Source organism: Squalius cephalus (assembly GCF_949319135.1).
Source record: "Squalius cephalus genome assembly, chromosome: 13".
NCBI lineage: Eukaryota > Metazoa > Chordata > Actinopteri > Cypriniformes > Leuciscidae > Squalius > Squalius cephalus.
The window spans coordinates 33,029,177-33,048,664 of record NC_137134.1 but is presented as its reverse complement, the minus strand read 5'-3'; the positions used below and the strand labels follow the sequence as shown (position 1 = coordinate 33,048,664).

General features: G+C 38.8%; 3 protein-coding genes across 3 annotated transcripts; all 3 read right to left on the bottom strand.

Moving 5' to 3' along the window:
- Positions 1-358: 358 nt before the first annotated feature.
- LOC307169311 (piggyBac transposable element-derived protein 4-like) lies at positions 359-3,793 on the bottom strand. The gene is made up of 3 exons (XM_079889878.1): positions 3,549-3,793; positions 1,591-2,883; positions 359-1,515 (listed from the first exon to the last, which is right to left on the bottom strand). Exons 1-3 carry the CDS (start codon positions 3,752-3,754, stop codon positions 1,068-1,070), a joined length of 1,947 nt encoding a protein of 648 aa, XP_079746004.1. The 5' UTR covers positions 3,755-3,793; the 3' UTR covers positions 359-1,067.
- A 1,337-nt stretch (positions 3,794-5,130) lies between these two features.
- LOC307169310 (piggyBac transposable element-derived protein 4-like) lies at positions 5,131-12,081 on the bottom strand. The gene is made up of 3 exons (XM_079889877.1): positions 11,742-12,081; positions 7,366-8,658; positions 5,131-7,290 (listed from the first exon to the last, which is right to left on the bottom strand). The coding sequence occupies exons 1-3, from the start codon at positions 11,990-11,992 to the stop codon at positions 6,843-6,845; spliced, it is 1,992 nt and encodes a 663-aa protein (XP_079746003.1). The 5' UTR covers positions 11,993-12,081; the 3' UTR covers positions 5,131-6,842.
- A 6,220-nt stretch (positions 12,082-18,301) lies between these two features.
- On the bottom strand, positions 18,302-19,178 carry LOC307169312 (piggyBac transposable element-derived protein 4-like; the record flags this gene model as incomplete). The annotated part of the gene is made up of 2 exons (XM_079889879.1): positions 18,819-19,178; positions 18,302-18,746 (listed from the first exon to the last, which is right to left on the bottom strand). Exons 1-2 carry the CDS (start codon positions 19,172-19,174, stop codon positions 18,302-18,304), a joined length of 801 nt encoding a protein of 266 aa, XP_079746005.1. The 5' UTR covers positions 19,175-19,178.
- Positions 19,179-19,488: the final 310 nt, after the last annotated feature.

Genomic DNA, 19,488 nt, shown 5'->3' with positions numbered 1-19,488 from the left:
AAAAAAATAGCATTCAGAATAAGCCATATGTACAAACGCTGTATCTTATAATTGTGTGATTAAAAATAACTTATTTGGGTCACAGAGCAATTACAAAATTTAAGCCAATGGTGAAAGACATGCTGCTGATCCCTGTTCACAAAGTCCAAAGACTTATGATCCCAGCAAATGTGTAACATCATTCATTATAAATAATAATAATAATAATAGCTGTCGCACCTTTAACAAATTCAGTCATTTAAAAAAAGTTTTTAAAAAAGCTTATTTTAATGATGGATCATTTCTGACTTTGTAACAATATTTTTCAACAAACTATGCCTAATTACATATCCAAAAAGTGATTCTGAAAGGGCAGTTTATAATAAATGTGTTTAATGACATTCAACAATTTACAAAAAGTACAGATATCACTCAAACCAGACTACTATATCATACACAAGGATATAAAATGTATGTCTACAGTTGTAATACGAATATTAAGCACTTTTCCCACACTCAGGTCAAATAGATCAGACTACAGCAGGTAATGGTACCAATAGCATTTCCATGAGAACACATTTTTGATACAATTACAAAACGCAAGTGAGCTAACAGTGTTTAGGACAGGAGAACCACAATGGTAGATTGGATTTATCCGCTCACAACTGCCCATATACATTCTAATCCTGATTTTGCAGCACCACAATGAACAAAGAAACCATAACTGTGTCAATAAATCTGGATCGGTACTAAATGGCACAATTCTGCAATGGTAAAACATCGAACGGACGATGCAAAAGCCCTAAAAATAGTTCCAGTGCAACTGAATAAAACTGGGAGAAAAAGAAAGTGTCAATTTCCAATTACATCTACTTACTACACCTACTACTAAAAGTTTAATGTTCTTTTCTATGATATTTATAGTTTATCAGAATTTACAAGCCTCAAATGCCATTAGTCATTGTCAACGGCTTGCTAGTTTCATGTTGCATTTCTTTCTATTTCCAGAGTTTGATAATGCTTTCATATCTTGATTTGTTTAGGTTGGCAGTTTGGACTTGTCTACACATGAACTGCTCTTTTAAGTTTTACTCTGTGTCAGACTCATCACAGCGACCCGATTTATGCCATTCACTGTAACACTGGCGGTTCGGAACAAAGCACAAATGCACCTCGCAAGTTTCACACATGACTGGAGTTTTGTGGATACACATTTTGCATTTCCGCCTTCCGAATGTGCTGTGTCCTCGGATGTACTTGGGCAGGTGGGAGTCAGTAGAACAAGCCGGTTCTGTTCGGTCAGAGGTATATTCAGGGCCCGTTCCTGCGAGCTCTCTAACAAGAGCCTCCCTGAAGAGCTTCTGGGTCAAAGGCTTCTGGTTCTTCATCTTGGCCATCTGCTGGTGCAAAATGAAGGCATTTACTACAGCGATGTCTACAAAGTGGTAGAAAAAGGACCGATACCACTTTCTTGTTTTATGTAGAACTGTGTAATATCCAATAAGCGCATCAGACAGATCCACTCCTCCCATGTGCCTGGAAGGAAAGTAACATTTATTAAAAGACATGTCATTTAAAAGGCATAATTAACACTGATTAAAGTCCACTTACTTGTTGTAGTCCAACACGGCAGCTGGAACGGTGAAATCTTGAATGGCCCAAACTCCATCGGCTCCTTTCACATTCCTCTTTATGGTGTCTCCATTAAAGGCTTTATGAAAGGTGGAGCACATCAGCACATCCCTCTTGTCCTTCCACTCAACAAACAGCAGGTCGTCTTCCCGAAACCAGCGAATATTGCCACGAGGAGCCACTGTCTTTGAGTGGCCAATGCGGTTTGCTCGAACAGTGCCACAAGCCCAGATCTTCTTAGCGAGCAAGTCTCTGAAGAGCTTGGGACTGGTGTAAAAGTTGTCAACAAACAGCTTGTAGCCAGAACCCAACAACCTTGCATTTGCCAAGATCATGACAGAATCATAACTAATGCCTTTGCTCTGCTCTAAATTCATTTTTCCCTCATAAATGAAGAAGTCCCAAGTGTAGCCACAGAGGGAATCTGCCAGTACGAAGAGTTTGTACCCCCATTTTGTGGGTTTGTTTTTCATATACTGTTTGAGACCATGTCTAGCTTTTGATGCCACCATTCTTTCATCAATGGAGATGTTCTGAAAGGGATGGAAAGAGGCTCTGCATGCGTCCCTAATGTCCTGGTACAGCGGTTTGATCCTACATAGACGGTCATATTCAGGCGTTCCCTTTTTTGCGTCATTCTCTGCATCCACTTTGGGGTCACTAAGATGGAGAGCCGCACATATGCGATTAAATGTTCTACCAGACATGACTTTTGCAGGATATGGAAGACTGTAGATGTCTGACTTCCTCCAATAGTCCGTCATTTGGAAGCATTTCAGCAAACCCATGTAAATCACCATTGCTAGAAATCTCTTGAAGTCTTTTACAGAAATGTCCTCCCATGGCTTCTTCGTTCCTTTTTGACGCATGGCCCCGTATGTATTTGAGTTTTCTAGAATTGTTCGCATGACAGATTTTGAAAAGAACAACTCGAAATACTGTAGAGGACTGCATGATGCATTGGAGACCAACTGTACGCCGGGCGTTAGTCTAGGTCTGAAGATTGGCTGATTCGGCTCAATGTCAGGCTCATCTGCACTTTTCCACTTGTCTTCTGAGATGGAAAAAGGTAGGGATCGGCTCACTTTGCTTTTCCTACCTTTCCCTTTCTTACTTTGTACAGAAGCAGGTGAAGCAGTTCTGCTAGACTTTGCTGGAGATGGAGAGACTGAGGACAGACCGGTTCTCTTCTTCTTTCGTGGAGTGACTTCTGGATTCCAGTCAACATCATCAACATTATCATCAACATCATCATCAAAGGGATCTGAAAACCTGTTGCATGAGGCAAGAATACAACATGCCACATTTACAAATGAAAAATTACCAAATAAAATGAAACTTTAATAGTTAATTTTTGTTTTATTTTTATACTTATATTGTTAAATAAAGTATTTAACTATATAAACTACATTCGTGTTTAAATGATCATGTTACATTCCATTATGCCACAGTGAGCACCCCATTTTCTAATAAAAAATCCCTAAAGAAATACAAAATAAAGAGCTGTAAGATAGTTACAGGCATACGTTTTATTATGCACATACTTAAAATGATTATCTTTGAGTACAAATGTAAAACATGTACCTTAAAGTTACTACATTAACAGCATAGGTAAATATCTTGCCCTATGTATGCAGTAGAAAGAATTAACTGCAGTCTATGAGGGCATTAAAATGTCTAGTCACTACATAAAGTGATTTAATACAAATTAAAAATACATTTATTTCAATTGATCATTCTTTTTTTCCCTTCACTAATTCAGACATATCTCGTCCATCACTGGAATGGAATAATTTAAACATTTATAGGTGGCCATTAAAGAGTTAAATGTTCTTATAATCTGCAAATGATTTGAAAATTGCCTAAAAATGTATTATATATAAAGTATTTATATATATATAAAAAAACTCTCCAATGAAAAATGAGTGTAAACTTACTGGTCCAACACGAGATCCAGGTTATCGAGCAACTCTTCTTTGGAATCCACGCTGGAAGCGTCGCTTTCGTCAGAAGAATCTCCCAATTCAAACGTCTCGTCGTGTTCCCCGTTATTACCGGACGATTCCCCATTTTCAACTGCATCGTCATTTTCCTCCTTGTTACCGTCTTCACACTCGACCTTAAGGGTTATGTCCATTCTCATAAGCACTCACCGCAAAACGCATTTCAGCAGCAGAAAAATAAATCTGCAGAAAGACACGGTCGCGCTGAGCGAGTAACCGCGCTCTCATTGGCTACTTTACTTGTCCGTCTTAATATGCTGGGTTATCATTGGTCAAACGCCAGGCAGCGGGAACTTAGACGAAAAGAGTCCCTCCCTTATTCGGAACACCTATGTGAGGGTTATCAGTCCTATAGTCATTATAATTAGCTAGATTAAACCAAAAAACTAGTCAGTTGGTGGTCCGCGCAAGCATAGGCGTCAAGAGATAGTGGCAGCGGGGTGCAACGAACTAACAATAATGGCATTGTTAAAGATGATTTAATTTAAATTTGAGCGGCAGGCGCACTACAGAGATAACCAATAATAGTTTTTTTTTTTTTTTTTTTAAGAAAAAAGCTACAAGTAAAAAAAGACTAAACATGTTTTTAATTTTACCCTCTATGGTACAGTGTTTCCTCCAGCCAACATAGTCTATTTTCGTTTATTTTTTAACAAAATGAGACCCACATTTTTGGTCAAACCTATCTCAGGGGAGAAGAACTCAAATACTAATCAATGAAAGTGCAAATACAGTGGTCACGTGACTTACAGGGGTCCATTTTGTGGCTGTTTCAGCACATGGCTCCATATTATCTCAGATGAAAAGTGCAGTTTTCACTAATTTGCATCCAGTTAATCACCCACATAAAAATACGAGTCACCTTCACTACTAAGTAAAGAAGTATTTTCAAGAACTTTACATTATATATCATCAAATGTTTGAGAGGACATAACAAAATTAAAATAAATAAAAAAACTCTGTTGCCTCAAGGCAACATTGTACAATGATAATGGCATTCCAGGTATACTAGGTTAGATTGCAAATGTATTATTTTTGCAAGGAAAAGAGTTAGAATTATCTAAATATATTTGTATTTTTGCATGATTTTATAATGCACTTATATAAGAATAGTAATTCACATACTATATCTGCGCATATTATGATCTGCACATTTTCTATAGCACTTAAAAAAGGTATCAAATTCAACTGCCAGTTGATGAGGGTGAGCGAAGATGAACATGATTGATATGATAACTTGATGATATGATAGTATAGTTATATTTTTTGTCTATGATGGTACAATGTTGCTTAAGAGCAACAGCTGGATATGAAATGTTATTTTTTATTAAATATGAAATTTGTAATATGCTAAAAACTGGATAAATGTGTTTGTTCAAGTATCTGGTTAAAGAAATAGACGTTCTCAATAAATATATTTATTTTTTCTACATGAAAATGTCAAATGTTTTAAATTTGTCCGTTGTGGTACAATGTTGCCTTGAGGCAACAAACTAAAAAAAAAATCAATAAAAATTGACGAAAATGTTTATTGATATTGTTATAGTGTTCAATTTTAAGCAGGAAAAACACCACAAATATTTTTTCCTCATTGATTTCATACTGCGCACCATAGAGGGTTAGCCAGTTAAATGTTAATATGACGATGTATAACATTTAAAACCATATATAACAACATTCAGCATTGCATTGTTTTAACAGTTGCACTCAAATATCTGTGGAAAAACAATGTGGAGAGCAAAGATTTCAATAAAGCAAACAAAAAGCTTACCAGTAGGTGGAGCACTCAACATGTCTTAAACTACACTAGTGTGAGGAGAGAATAGCATGGTTTTGTTAGCATAATATACATATATACAAAATGGAAACAGATATTAAATGCAAAATTACCAAATGTCTTTCTATAAAAAGTAAATGTGTATTTTAGGTGGAATTTCTAAGCAAAATGAAACTAAATACAATAGCATCTGATAACAGAAGCACACTTGACAGCTAAATGTTAATATGATCATTTACAGCATTTAAAGCCATATATAACAACATTGTTTTGACAATAAGATTCAAATATCTATGTGTCAAAACAAAAAGGAGAGCACAAAATCTATCAGTTTTCAAACAATTTATATGGACAACAAAGCAGGTAAAATGTCTTTCCAGTAGGTGGAGCGCTCAACCTATCTTAGTTTAACTAGACGACTGCTGGAGGGAAGGATAGCATGGTTTTGCTCGCATAGAAATACTTTGCTTTTGCTATTTAAAACGCACCAAAAAGTTTGATTTTACTCTGAGCTTTAACATATTTTGTTTAAGCAAATCATAAAATCATGCTGTATTCTTAATAGTTGTCATCTTTCTGAAACTTATGCACACAAGTTCAAGATTTCTGGTTAATGTGGCCCTAAAATATAAAACAGTTTTAATAAAATGCATATATGAAATACAAGATATTAGGACTGCTTTTTTTGAAAATGTGTTTATTAGGGCATGCAGTTAGTTTGGGAATGTTGTTGAAATGGGCCACATTAAACATTTACATGCTATATGAGAACAGTGAAACAGTAAGAAAGAGAAACTGAGAGTGTGTGTTCACTGCCGATCCGGGAGCTCAGATAAAGCCGACAGTGTGTCCGATCTGAAACAGGTTTTCCCACAATAGGAACTCTCCACCCCATCCTGGTTGGAGTTTAAAAGCCCAGCCTCTCCACACAGAGAGAGACACCCGTCGTGCTCAGGTCTGCCCACCTGTTCTCATCTGAAACATCAGTTCAGTTTCTCTCGTCACTACCCAACGATGAGTCTGAGAAACAAACGCATCAGTTCCAGCAGCTCCGTGAGGATGGGAGGTTTCGGCTACAGCAGTTTAAGTGGGATCTCATTGGGAGCATCTGCTCCAAGTTTAGCACCAGCTCGGCATACTTGGGGCCTCCAATGGCCAGTGTCTCCGTCAACAAGAGCCTGTTGGCGCCTCTCAACCTTCGACCCCAACATCCAGATGGTGTGCACTAAAGAGAAGGACCAGATCAAGTCCCTGAACAACCCTGAGTGTGGCCCATTTCTACTAAAAGTTTAATGTTCTATGATACTTCCAGTTTATCAGAATTTACAAGCCTCAAATGCCATTAGTCATTGTCAACGGCTTGCTAGTTTCATGTTGCATTTCTTTCTATTTCCAGAGTTTGATAGTGCTTTCATTCCTTGATTTGTTACACACGAACTGCTCTTTAAGTTTTACTCTGTGTCAGACTCATCAGAGTGACCCGATTCATGCCATTTATTGTAACAGTCACGCTTCGGAACAAAGCACAAATGCACCTGACAAGTCGCACACATCACTGGAGTTTTACTTTGACACATTTTGCATCTCTGTCTTCCGACTGTGCTGTCTCCGCTGAGGTACTTGGGCAGGTGGGAGCCAGTAGACGAGCCAGATCCTGTTCGGTCAGATGTATATTCAGGGCCCGTTCCTGCGAGCTCTCTAACAAGAGCCTCCCTGAAGAGCTTCTGGGTCAAAGGCTTCTGTTTCTTGATCTTGGCCATCTGCTGGTGCAAAATGAAGGCATTTACTACAGCGATGTCCACAAAGTGGTAGAAAAAGGACCGATACCACTTTCTTGTTTTATGTAGAACTGTGTAATATCCAATAAGCGCATCAGACAGATCCACTCCTCCCATGTGTCTGGAAGGAAAGTAACATTTATTAAAAGACATGTCATTTAAAAGGCATAATTAACACTGATTAAAGTCTACTTACTTGTTGTAGTCCAACACGGCAGCTGGAACGGTGAAATCTTGAATGGCCCAAACTCCATCGGCTCCTTTCACATTCCTCTTTATGGTGTCTCCATTAAAGGCTTTATGAAAGGTGGAGCACATCAGCACATCCCTCTTGTCCTTCCACTCAACAAACAGCAGGTCGTCTTCCCGAAACCAGCGAATATTGCCACGGGGAGCCACTGTCTTTGAATGGCCAATGCGGTTTGCTCGAACAGTGCCACAAGCCCAGATCCTCTTAGCGAGCAAGTCTCTGAAGAGCTTGGGACTGGTGTAAAAGTTGTCAACAAACAGCTTGTAGCCAGAACCCAACAACCTTGCATTTGCCAAGATCATGACAGAATCATAACTAATGCCTTTGCTCTGCTCTAAATTCATTTTTCCCTCATAAATGAAGAAGTCCCATGTGTAGCCATAGAGGGAATCTGCCAGTACGAAGAGTTTGTACCCCCATTTTGTGGGTTTGTTTTTCATATACTGTTTGAGACCATGTCTAGCTTTTGATGCCACCATTCTTTCATCAATGGAGATGTTCTGAAAGGGATGGAAAGAGGCTCTGCATGCGTCCCTAATGTCCTGGTACAGCGGTTTGATCCTACACAGACGGTCATATTCAGGCGTTCCCTTCTTTGCGTCATTCTCTGCATCCTTTTTGGGGTCACTAAGATGGAGAGCCGCACATATGCGACGAAAGTTTTTACCAGTCATGATTTTTGCAGGATATGGAAGACTGTAGATGTCTGACTTCCTCCAATAGTCTGTCATTTGGAAGCATTTCAGCAAACCCATGTAAATCACCATTGCTAGATATCTCTTGAAGTCTTTTACAGAAATGTGTTCCCATGGCTTCTTCGTTTCTTTATGACGCATGGCCCCGTATGTATTTGTGTTGGTTAGAATTTTCTGCAAAACAGATTTTGAAAAGAACAACTCGAAATACTGTAGAGGACTGCATGATTCATTGGAGACCAACTGTACGCCGGGCGTTAGTCTAGGTCTGAAGATTGGCTGAGTCGGCTCAATGTCAGGCTCATCTGCACTTTTCCACTTGTTTTCTGAGATGGAAAAAGGTAGGGACCGACTCACACTGCTTTTCCTACCTTTCCCTTTCTTACTTTGCACAGAAGAAGGTGAAGCAGTTCTGCTAGACTTTGCTGGAGATGGTGAGACTGAGGACAGACCGGTTCTCTTCTTCTTTCGTGGAGTGACTTCTGGATTCCAGTCAACATCATCAACATTATCATCAACATCATCATCAGAGGGATCTGAAAACCTGTTGCATGAGGCAAGAATACAACATGCCACATTTACAAATGAAAAATTACCAAATAAAATGAAACTTTCATACTTAATTTTTGTATTTATGTTTATACCCATATTGCTAAAGAAAGTCTATAACATCAACTACATCTGCGTTTAAATTATCATATTCAGTTTCTATTATGCCACAGTGAGCACAGCTCTAATAAAAAAAATCCCTAAAGAAATACAAAATGAAAAGCTGTAATATAGTTACAGGCACGTTTTAATATTCACATACTTAAAATAATTATCTTTGAGTACAAACGTAAACCTGTATTTCTTAAAGATGAACTGAACTGAAAGAATCAACATTGATAACTTGTTGTTTATGACAATTAAAAGTAAATTACACAAAAAAAATATATATATATATTAAAAATATCAATATAGCTTCTTTAAAAAGCAACACAAAAATTGCGTTTGTTAGTATAAGAACACTGGCCATTCTGATGACGTCACTGGAATGGTGGGATCTGCGAAGGTATATAGGCAGCTGCAGCTGCAGGTCCTATACACATGAAAATGAGTCATTTTGGTTACGCATTTCAGCCTGTGAGGGACAGGCCAGTAGTACCTGACTACCACCACAAGGAGGACGATCAGTTTCAGGCTCCACCTACAGTACAGGATCGTTTGGGGGGGAAGTGACTGGTGTGGGTGCGGGCGCTGCCGGAGCATAGACACTGCACCGGAATCGATCTGTTGCAGAGAGGTCAACCTGGAACATTTCTTTTTGAAATGCGATATGGAATTAGACCATATCGCATATATTGATATAGTTCAAATTTGTGATCCTTGCTCCCCGCGCCCCCGCTCCTCCTTTTCCACTCTGCGTGCGTGTTTAGAGCATGTTATGTGGCGAATCATGACTACTTCAGAAAACCCAGCACAATAGGAACTACCAGGCAGCGACATAAGTGTACGCTGAAATAAAGTCTTTCACCTCAGAAAAACGGACTTTCTTGTCCTGTCAGCCGTTATCCTGTTCTCATAGCGCACACTCTTCAATTGCATGCACAAATGCGGCGGCGCGCGCTGTATCGCCTCACTGATCCAAGTGCAAAAGAAACTACGAGCATGCAACGCCGTTACGTTGTAAATTACACAAAATAAAAGTAATGCAGGTATGATACAGATTGTATGCAATGTACATAGTCAATTATTAATGGAGCAATAGTGGTTCATGGTGTTATAAGAGGGAAATTTGGTGGGAGGTTGGAGGGCTGTAGCCTGTCATGCACTCTCATTTATTGTATACAAGCACATTATGCATTTTAATAGAGACTGCTTGTATATGTCGTCTGCATTTAAGAGAAAAATACTAAAACATGGTTGAGCTACTGTGCGTTTTAGAAAATCGAGGCAGATAAATGCAAATGTCATTGGACGAATTCATCAAATGGGATCGCTTGTTAAGTTAGCTGCACGCAAAATGTTAAAATCAAAATACTGCACGGCCGGTTACTGCACAGATACCTCTTACTATGGACCTAACAGCTAACGTTAGTTCTGCGAGTTGAACTCCCTGCATCAACAATGTTTCCAGACACGATGAACATCAGCTAGCTTCAGGGTGAGTAGAGGGACATTGGATTCTGTTTACAGACCTGCTGCGGTTTAGTTAGCTGCTATAAACGCGTTATTATCGATCTGTGCTATCGTCGGAGTCATGATTTATGATTTATTTATACAGTTTATATGGTCGGAGTGGTGGCTAGCTTGTGGAGTTTGACAAAAGTGCTTCCAACGTGTTTAGCTTCTAGCTCTTTACCTTGGTTGGATCGTTTGGTATCTAGCTTGATTTTTTTACTCAAGTTCAATTTCAATGAATGCAGAGTGTGTCAGTCTCACTTTTGTTGAACGCTATAAAGCCTAACGTTACACGTTATATGTGCGTGTAAGTGAATATGTACATGTTTTGTGTATGTGACAAGTTACATCCAGCCCTTTGCTTAGTATACTTAATAGCATGATAACAGTTAACATACTTCTCTGTCCTCTGCCTGACGTGAGCGTTCCAGCCTCAGACTATGTACATGCTATGGCTGCTCTGCTTGTGTTGGATAGCAACAGAGTAGCTTACCATTCCAGTGACGTAGCGGAATGCTGAAATCCAACATGGCGGCCCCCGTGTAACAACAACAACAACATTTTCAATGTACCATTTTATCCCTTTTAACAAATTCTGTCATAATTGTTCTAATTGTTCCAATGAGAATAAATAAAATACATCTGTTATATCACCTTTACTCAAATTTTCAGTTCAGTTCATCTTTAAAGTTACTACAATAACAGCTTAGGTAAATATGTATGCAAAAAAAAAAAAAAAAAAAGCACTGCAATGAGGACATTAGAAAGTCTAGTCACTACATAAAGTGAATTAATACAAATTAACATGTACCTTAAAGTTAGGCCTACTACATTAACAGCATAGGTAAATATCATGCTCTATGTATGCAATATAAATAATTAACTGCAGTCTGAGGGCATTACAATGTCTAGTCACTACATAAAGTGATTTTATACAAATTAAAAATACATTTATTTAAATTGATCCTTATTTTGTTTCCTTCACTAATTCAGACATATCTCGTCCATCCCTGGCATGGAATAATTTAAACATATGTGGTCATTAAAGAGTTAAATGTTCTTATAATCTGCCCCTCAAGCCATATTATTTAGCTCCAATCAAATTATTAGAAAATTGACAAAAATTCGATTATATATAAAGTATTTATATAAAAAAAACTCCAATTTAAATATTGTGTAAACTTACTGTTCCATAAAGTGAATTAATACAAATTAGCAACACATTTATTTCAACTGATCATAATTTGTTCTCCTTCACTAATTCAGACATATTTCGTTCATCACTGGTATGGAATAATTTAAACATATGTGGTCATTAAAGATTTAAATGTTCTTATAATCTGCCTCTCAAGCCATATTGTATGGCTCCAATCAAATGATTTGAAAACTTCCTAAAATTAGATTATATATAAAGTAGGCTACTTGTATATAAAAACTTCCAATTTAAAAAGTGTGTAAACTTACTGGTCCAACACGAGATCCAGGTTATCGAGCAACTCTTCTCTGGAATCCACGCTGGAAGCGTCGCTTTCGTCAGAAGAATCTCCCAATTCAATCGTCTCGTCGTGTTCCCCGTTACCACCGGACGATTCCCCATTACCACCGGACGATTCCCCATTACCACCGGACGATTCCCCATTTTCAACTGTATCGTCATGTTCCTCCTTGATAACGTCTTCACACTCGACCTTAACGGTTATTATGTCCATTCTCATAAGCACTCACCGCAAAACGCAATTCAGCAGCAGAAAAATAAATCTCCCTCAGGAAGACATGGTCGCGCTGAGAGAGTAACCGCGCTCTCATTGGCTACTTTACTTGTCCGTCTTAATACGCTGGTTTATCATTGGTCAAACGCCAGACAGCGGGAATTTAGACGAAAAGTGTCCCTCCCTTATTCGCAACACCTATGTGAGGGTTATCAGTCAGTCCTATAGTCATTATAATTAGCTAGATTCCTCGCTCAAGCATAGGCGTCAAGAGATATAGGCGGCGGGGTGCATCGAAATAACAATAATGGCATTGTTAAAGATGGATTTAATTTAAATTAAAATGAGCAGCAGGCGCACTACAGAGATAAGCAATCCTAATAGTTTTTTTTATTTAAAGGAAAAAAAAAAGCTACCACAACTAAAAAAAGACTCAATGTGCCTTTAATTTAACCCACTGTGGTACAGTGTTTCCTCCAGTCAACATAGTCTATTTTAGTTTAAATTTAAAAAAATGAGACAGCAAAACTTTGGTCAAACCTATCTCAGGGGAGAAGAACTCAAATACTAATCAATGAAAGTGCAAAAAACAGTGGTCACGTGACTTAGAGGGGTCAATTTTGTGGCTGTTTCAACATATGGCTCCATATTTTCTCAGATGAAAAGTGCATTTTTCACTAATTTTCATCCAGTTAATCACCCACATAAAAAATACGAGTCACCTTCACTACTAAATAAAGAAGTATTTTCAAGAACTGTACATTATATATCATCAAATGTTTGAGAGGGCATAAAAAATAAATAAAACCTGTGTTGCCTCAAGGCAACATTCTGCAATATTAAGGGCATTCCAGGCATACTTTGGATTACAAATGTATTATTTGTGCAAGGAAAAGAGTGTAGGGCTGAGCAAATATGGGCAGAACTCTTTACTGCCCTAGTCCTTCATAAAGCCTTTTAAAGGTATACATATGAATTAAACGTGGCACAATGGCCTTCCTCATCCCAGTATGCTAATGCCGATAGTGCAGGGATTTCATCAATATACTGATTGAGGACTGTTGGGACACTCCAGGCACAGAACGGTTCTGTCGGGAGAGACAGAGTCGTTTGCACCTCAATGACACGTCTGTACCATTTGCTTCACATGCTTTCAACTACATACTGTTTATTTACTAGTGTGTTCTAATATGTAACTATGCCATGTTTGGTCTCATCTGACAGCTTATAAGCTGAAATGAATGGTGGTGAACTTAATAGAGATATTAAAGTATCCTATTGTACAATCTAGGTACTATTGCTTAAGCATACATTGAGGAGAATATGTTAATGTTCTTCTCCCCCTCTAGATCTCCACCCATTTGCCTCATCTTTTGGTTTCCTGTCAGTTGGGTTTGGTGTTGGTATTCCACTCATGTTTAACATTGCTTTGCTCAGGGTATAAGAAGGAAAGGTAACTGCTGATCTAGGAGAAAGGCTTTAACCCTGTCACTCCCGCACACCGGTGCGTAACCTCATACTACAAAAAAGGCTTTTACGGCCTCTTCTGCACGACAGTGCATTATTTGTTACAACTAAGTTTCTATACAGTATGTTGTTCCACTCTACTGTCTGTATATTTAAACATGTAACTTATAAATAACTTTGCCTGCTTTAAAGGCTTTGAGAATTTTTCCTTTTATCACTGATTATGTTGAAAGCTAAAGTGATTATAACTTTCGTTATCTAAACATTCAGGTCAAATCCATATCAGTTCTAAGAAAGACCTTTAAAGAATAAGAGGTTAAAGAATAACAACAACTTTAATGGAGACAGATTAATTATATTGTAGTCAGATAAATATTTGAATTATACACGTTATCCTTCAACTGCCTTTTGTTCAAAATAGCACCGTAAGCTTCCAGCCTTACAAGAGTTAGAATTATCTAAATATATTAGTATTTTTGCATGATTTTGTAATGTACTTATAAGAATAGTAATTCACATACTATATCTGCACATATTATGATCTGCACATTTTCTATAGCACTTAAAAAAAGGTATAAAACACAACTGCCAGTTGATGAGGGTGAGAGCGAAGATGAAGATGGATAAGATTATGGACAACAAAGCTGGTAAAATGTCTTTCCAGTAGGTGGAGTGCTCAACCTCTTAGTTTATCTAGTAGACGACTGCTGGAGGGAAGGATAGCATGGTTTTGCTCGCATAGAAATACATTGCTTTTGCTATTTAAAACGCACCAAAAAGCTTGATTTTAGCTTTATATTAAAGGAGAACTCCGGTCAATTTTAACATTGAGCTAATTTTTTTGTACATTTGGAATGCTGTCAATACAGAGAACAACGACAAAAATCGGTGTTGCCTACACCGAGTTATTCTATTTTTAAAATTTGCACCCTGTTGACTTCAATGGGGCAAGTACTAAACCTGCTTTTAGCCTCTTAACATCCTTGATGTGTCATTACAAGTGCACAGGTCATGTGAGTGATTCCTTCAGAGTGAACACGAGTGAGTCTGACTGCAGTAGATGTGAAAGAAATGTATAAAAATGATGTTATTTAAGCCAGCTCAAATACCTGTTTACATCCTGTTTTTCGGTTGAAGTCCACAGTAGTCGATTGCCGAGTTCGGGCGCGTGATCATAGGTATTAAACCTATGCGTGTGAACTCTGCAATCGACTACTTAGGACTTCAACCGAAAAACAGGATGTAAACAAAGGTATTTGCGCTGGCTTAAATAACATCATTTTTATACATTTCTTTCACATCTACTGCAGTCAGACTCACTCGTGTTCACTCAGAAGGAATCACTCACATTTTCTGTGCACTTGTAATGACACATCAAGGATGTTAAGAGGCTAAAAGCAGGTTTAGTACTTGCCCCATTGAAGTCAACAGGGTGCAAATTTTAAAAATAGAATAACTCGGTGTAGGCAACACCGATTTTTGTCGTTGTTCTCTGTATTGACAGCACTCCAAATGTACAAAAAAATTAGCTCAATGTTAAAATTGACCGGAGTTCTCCTTTAACATATTTTGTTTAAGCAAATCATAAAATCATGCTGTGTTCTTAATAGTTGTCATCTTTCTGAAACTTATGCACACAAGTTCAAGATTTCTGGTTAATGTGGCCCTAAAATATAAAACAGTTTTATTAAAATGCATACACGAAATACAAGATATTAGGACAGCATTAAAAAAAAAAAACCTTTATTAGGGCATGCAGTTAGTTTGGGAATGTTGTTGACATGGGCCATGAAGGGGGTGGATTGGAATCCACTGCTGCTTCAATGTTTATGTAATGAGTGATTATCATCAAGGTATTAATCAATATTTTTCCTTCTAAATATCACATGAGTTGAATGACTTCTCTGGAGATTTTATTTTGTTATTGAAGTTACCAGTGTGATTACTGAAATGTTATTTTCATGTATTCTTTCTAATGTCTGTATTTGATATCTGAATGCAGTAACATTGCTTGCCTATTTATCCCGGCTTCCAGAAATTAAATAGGGACTTGTTTTGTGTTTGAGAAAGGTCTTCAACATGTGAAAACACATAGGGGTCATTGAAGTCTATAGTTTCAGGGGTTTTCAAACTTTTTGTGTGTGTGGACCACTATGTAATCAAGAATTTTCGTGGACCACCACATAGGCCTAATACACATAATAAAATATGTCTACACACAGTCCTACCTGAATTAATCCACACCTCTAAATAGACTTACTAGCACTAAAACTATAACTGGTCATCACATCAGTACAACAGGCTTGTTAAAAGAAAGTTTACTGCACACAACGGCTGCCATATATTTAATTTATTTATTTACTCAAGCGCCAGAGGGCATAATCAGGTTCATTTGAACAACAGGCTTATTTCCATAGCAATGGAGTATGAAATCATTACAGTAATAAGAACACTTGGATATAGTCAACATTTCAAAACCTTTGGCGATTTTAGGGGATTATTAATCTTCAGAGTTTTACAAGTCCTTAAAAATTAGGCTTGAGTTTGTCCACTTAACAGCACATCCGCAAAACATTTCAGAAACGCGAGATCAAGAAACTAACTGGAAATTAAAATAATAACAGGTCTTATTCATTTCATTTATAAACATTTCGTTTCATATAAACTGCCTATAAAGGTACTATCCACCGATCCATGTTGTGGTTGTAACGGCACTTGAACATCACGGCCGAGCGCCACTAGCCAGTAATCACACAATAACTTGACAATTTAATTTAAATTTTATATCAATATAGGCATACATATTCTTTTTACTTTTTATTTTTTAATGAGAATTTCCTGGTAAAATGAAGGAAAAAAAATATTTTTTTAGATTTTATTTTGCCTTTCCACGGACCACCTGTAGTACCCTCAAGGACCACAGTTTTGGGAATGGCCGGTTTAAGGGACCATTTGTCAGTTAAAGCCTATATTTTCCATTTAGACTAAAGTGTCCTATCCTGAGAGAAAGAACTTGTTATCTTGATGTTTTGAGACAAGACTCCTGTTTATAGTTAGAGCCTGGCCAAATCCAACCTTGGAAAAGCTGTGTGTCGGTGTGTGTGTTAGTCTTCTTGGTTACAGGTTAAGGAACCACTGGCATTGTTGGAGATTGACTGAGTTGTTGTTCGGGACATGCTGGTGCCCAGCAACCCAAATCTGCGACCTGGAAGGTCACAACGTGCCTAACTTCAGGGTCCGAGTGTCAGCTGCATAATCTATGGAGATATGCTTCAGTCTATCTGTATATGTGTGGAAAATTACTGTTTATCAATTTCTTAGCCAATCAGAATCATTCAGCCTGTAAGCAATGACGTAGTTTAGACCTTGGAAATGGTATAACTGCTGTGTGTGTGTGTTAGAGTGCGGATCGGGCCGAATTTTTCTGTCCGAGCCCGGCCCGCGTCCGACAGAGCAGTAACCGAACCCGACCCGAGCCCGACAGGCATAAAGATATTTATGTCCGAGCCCGACCCGAGACCGACAGTTAAAATCCCATTTTTTTCTCATACTAATGACACATGTACGTTTGTTTGTGTGGAAAGCCCGCTTTTATTAAGCAACTGTAGGAAGGCATTCGGAAATGTCAACAGGATGAGTGCATCAGCGCGCACGGAGAAACAAGCGCACTTAACATAGGCACGCATGCACGTGTTTGGTTGTCACGGCTACATAAACAAATTTGAAATTTGCGCACACAGGAAGACAGATGTTATGGTAAAATTTTACATGCATTTTAATCACAAAAACGAACGTTTGCATCAAGTGAAAGCATCAGGCACATTGGCTAACGTTACCTACATAATAAGCTGTTTTAAATTTAAAATGTTCAATGCTTTATCGCGCTGATGTGACCGAGCCCGACCCGAACCCGAACATAATTTCTAAATATCTGTCCGAACCCAGCCCGGCCCTGTGATCTTTGTAACTGTAAAGGGGGCGGCCTACAAACTCCTGTGTGAGTCTTGAAGCTGATTTCTGCTGATGAAATTGCAAACTATCTTCAGTAAAACTTTTCTTCAATATTTTATAATTCTGACTCTGGGTCTTCTTTCAAACATCTGGTCCTTGGGTCCTAAACGGTAAACCCCTTACAGCCACATTAAACATTTAGATGCTATATGAGAACAGTGAAACAGTAAGAAAGAGAAACTGAGAGAGTGTGTGTTCACTGTGTTCGGGAGCTCAGATAAAGCCGACAGTGTGTCCAATCTGAAACAGGTTTTCCCACAATAGGAACTCTCCACCAAATCCTGGTTGGAGTTTAAAAGCCCAGCCTCTCCACACAGAGAGAGACACCCGTCGTGCTCAGGTCTGCCCACCTGTTCTCATCTGAAACATCAGTTCAGTTTCTCTCGTCACTATCCATGAGTCTGAGAAACAAACGCATCAGTTCCAGCAGCTCCGTGAGGATGGGAGGTTTCGGCTACAGCAGTTTAAGTGGGATCTCATTGGGAGCATCCGCTCCAAGTTTCAGCACCAGCTCGGCATATTTGGGGCCTCCAATGGCCAGTGTCTCCGTCAACAAGACCCTTCTGACACCTCTCAACCTGGAGATCGACCCCAACATCCAGATGGTGCGCACTAAAGAGAAGGACCAAATCAAGTCCCTCTACTAAAAGTTTAATGTTCTATGATACTTCCAGTTTATCAGAATTTACAAGCCTCAAATGCCATTAGTCATTGTCAATGGCTTGCTAGTTTCATGTTGCATTTCTTTCTATTTCCAGAGTTTGATAGTGCTTTCATTCCTTGATTTGTATAGGTTGGCAGTTTGGACTTGTCTACACATGAATTGCTCTTTAAGTTTTACTCTGTGTCAGACTCAGAGATACCCGATTCATGCCATTTATTGTAACAGTCGCGCTTCGGAACAAAGCACAAATGCACCTGACAAGTCGCACACATCACTGGAGTTTTGCTATGACATATTTTGCATCTTTGTCTTCCGACTGCGCTGTCTCCTCTGAGGTACTTGGGCAGGTGGGAGCCAGTAGACGAGCCAGATCCTGTTCGGTCAGATGTAAATTCAGGGCCCGTTCCTGCGAGCTCTCTAACAAGAGCCTCCCTGAAGAGCTTCTGGGTCAAAGGCTTCTGGTTCTTTATCTTGGCCATCTGCTGGTGCAAAATGAAGGCATTTACTACAGCGATGTCCACAAAGTGGTAGAAAAAGGACCGATACCACTTTCTTGTTTTATGTAGAACTGTGTAATATCCAATAAGCGCATCAGACAGATCCACTCCTCCCATGTGCCTGGAAGGAAAGTCAAATTTATTAAAAGACATGTCATTTAAAAGGCATTAACACTGATTAAAGTCTACTTACTTGTTGTAGTCCAACACAGCAGCTGGAACGGGGAAATCTTGAATGGCCCAAACTCCATCGGCTCCTTTCACATTCCTCTTTATGGTTTCTCCATTAAAGGCTTTATGAAAGGTGGAGCACATCAGCACATCTCTCTTGTCCTTCCACTCAACAAACAGCAGGTCGTCTTCCCGAAACCAGCGAATATTGCCACGAGGAGCCACTGTCTTTGAGTGGCCAATGCGGTTTGCTCGAACAGTGCCACAAGCCCAGATCCTCTTAGCGAGCAAGTCTCTGAAGAGCTTGGGACTGGTGTAAAAGTTGTCAACAAACAGCTTGTAGCCAGAACCCAACAACCTTTCATTAGCCAAAATCATGACAGAATCATAACTAATGCCTTTGCTCTGCTCTAAATTCATTTTTCCCTCATAAATGAAGAAGTCCCAAGTGTAGCCACAGAGGGAATCTGCCAGTACGAAGAGTTTGTACCCCCATTTTGTGGGTTTGTTTTTCATATACTGTTTGAGACCCTGTCTAGCTTTTGATGCCACCATTCTTTCATCAATGGAGATGTTCTGAAAGGGATGAAAAGCGGCTCTGCATGCGTCCCTAATGTCCTGGTACAGCGGTTTGATCCTACACAGACGGTCATATTCAGGCGTTCCCTTCTTTGCGTCATTCTCTGCATCCT

What these genes read in the sequence shown, in the direction of transcription:
- LOC307169311 (XM_079889878.1), bottom strand. Translation starts at nt 3,754, where the DNA reads ATGAGAATGGACATAACCCTTAAGGTCGAGTGTGAAGACGGTAACAAG. An exon ending in CTGGATCTCGTGTTGGACCA is followed by an intron (nt 2,884 to 3,548) that starts GTAAGTTTACAC and finishes CTCATGCAACAG; the next exon opens with GTTTTCAGATCCCTTTGATG. An exon ending in GCCGTGTTGGACTACAACAA is followed by an intron (nt 1,516 to 1,590) that starts GTAAGTGGACTT and finishes CTTTCCTTCCAG; the next exon opens with GCACATGGGAGGAGTGGATC.
- LOC307169310 (XM_079889877.1), bottom strand. Translation starts at nt 11,992, where the DNA reads ATGAGAATGGACATAATAACCGTTAAGGTCGAGTGTGAAGACGTTATC. An exon ending in CTGGATCTCGTGTTGGACCA is followed by an intron (nt 8,659 to 11,741) that starts GTAAGTTTACAC and finishes CTCATGCAACAG; the next exon opens with GTTTTCAGATCCCTCTGATG. An exon ending in GCCGTGTTGGACTACAACAA is followed by an intron (nt 7,291 to 7,365) that starts GTAAGTAGACTT and finishes CTTTCCTTCCAG; the next exon opens with ACACATGGGAGGAGTGGATC.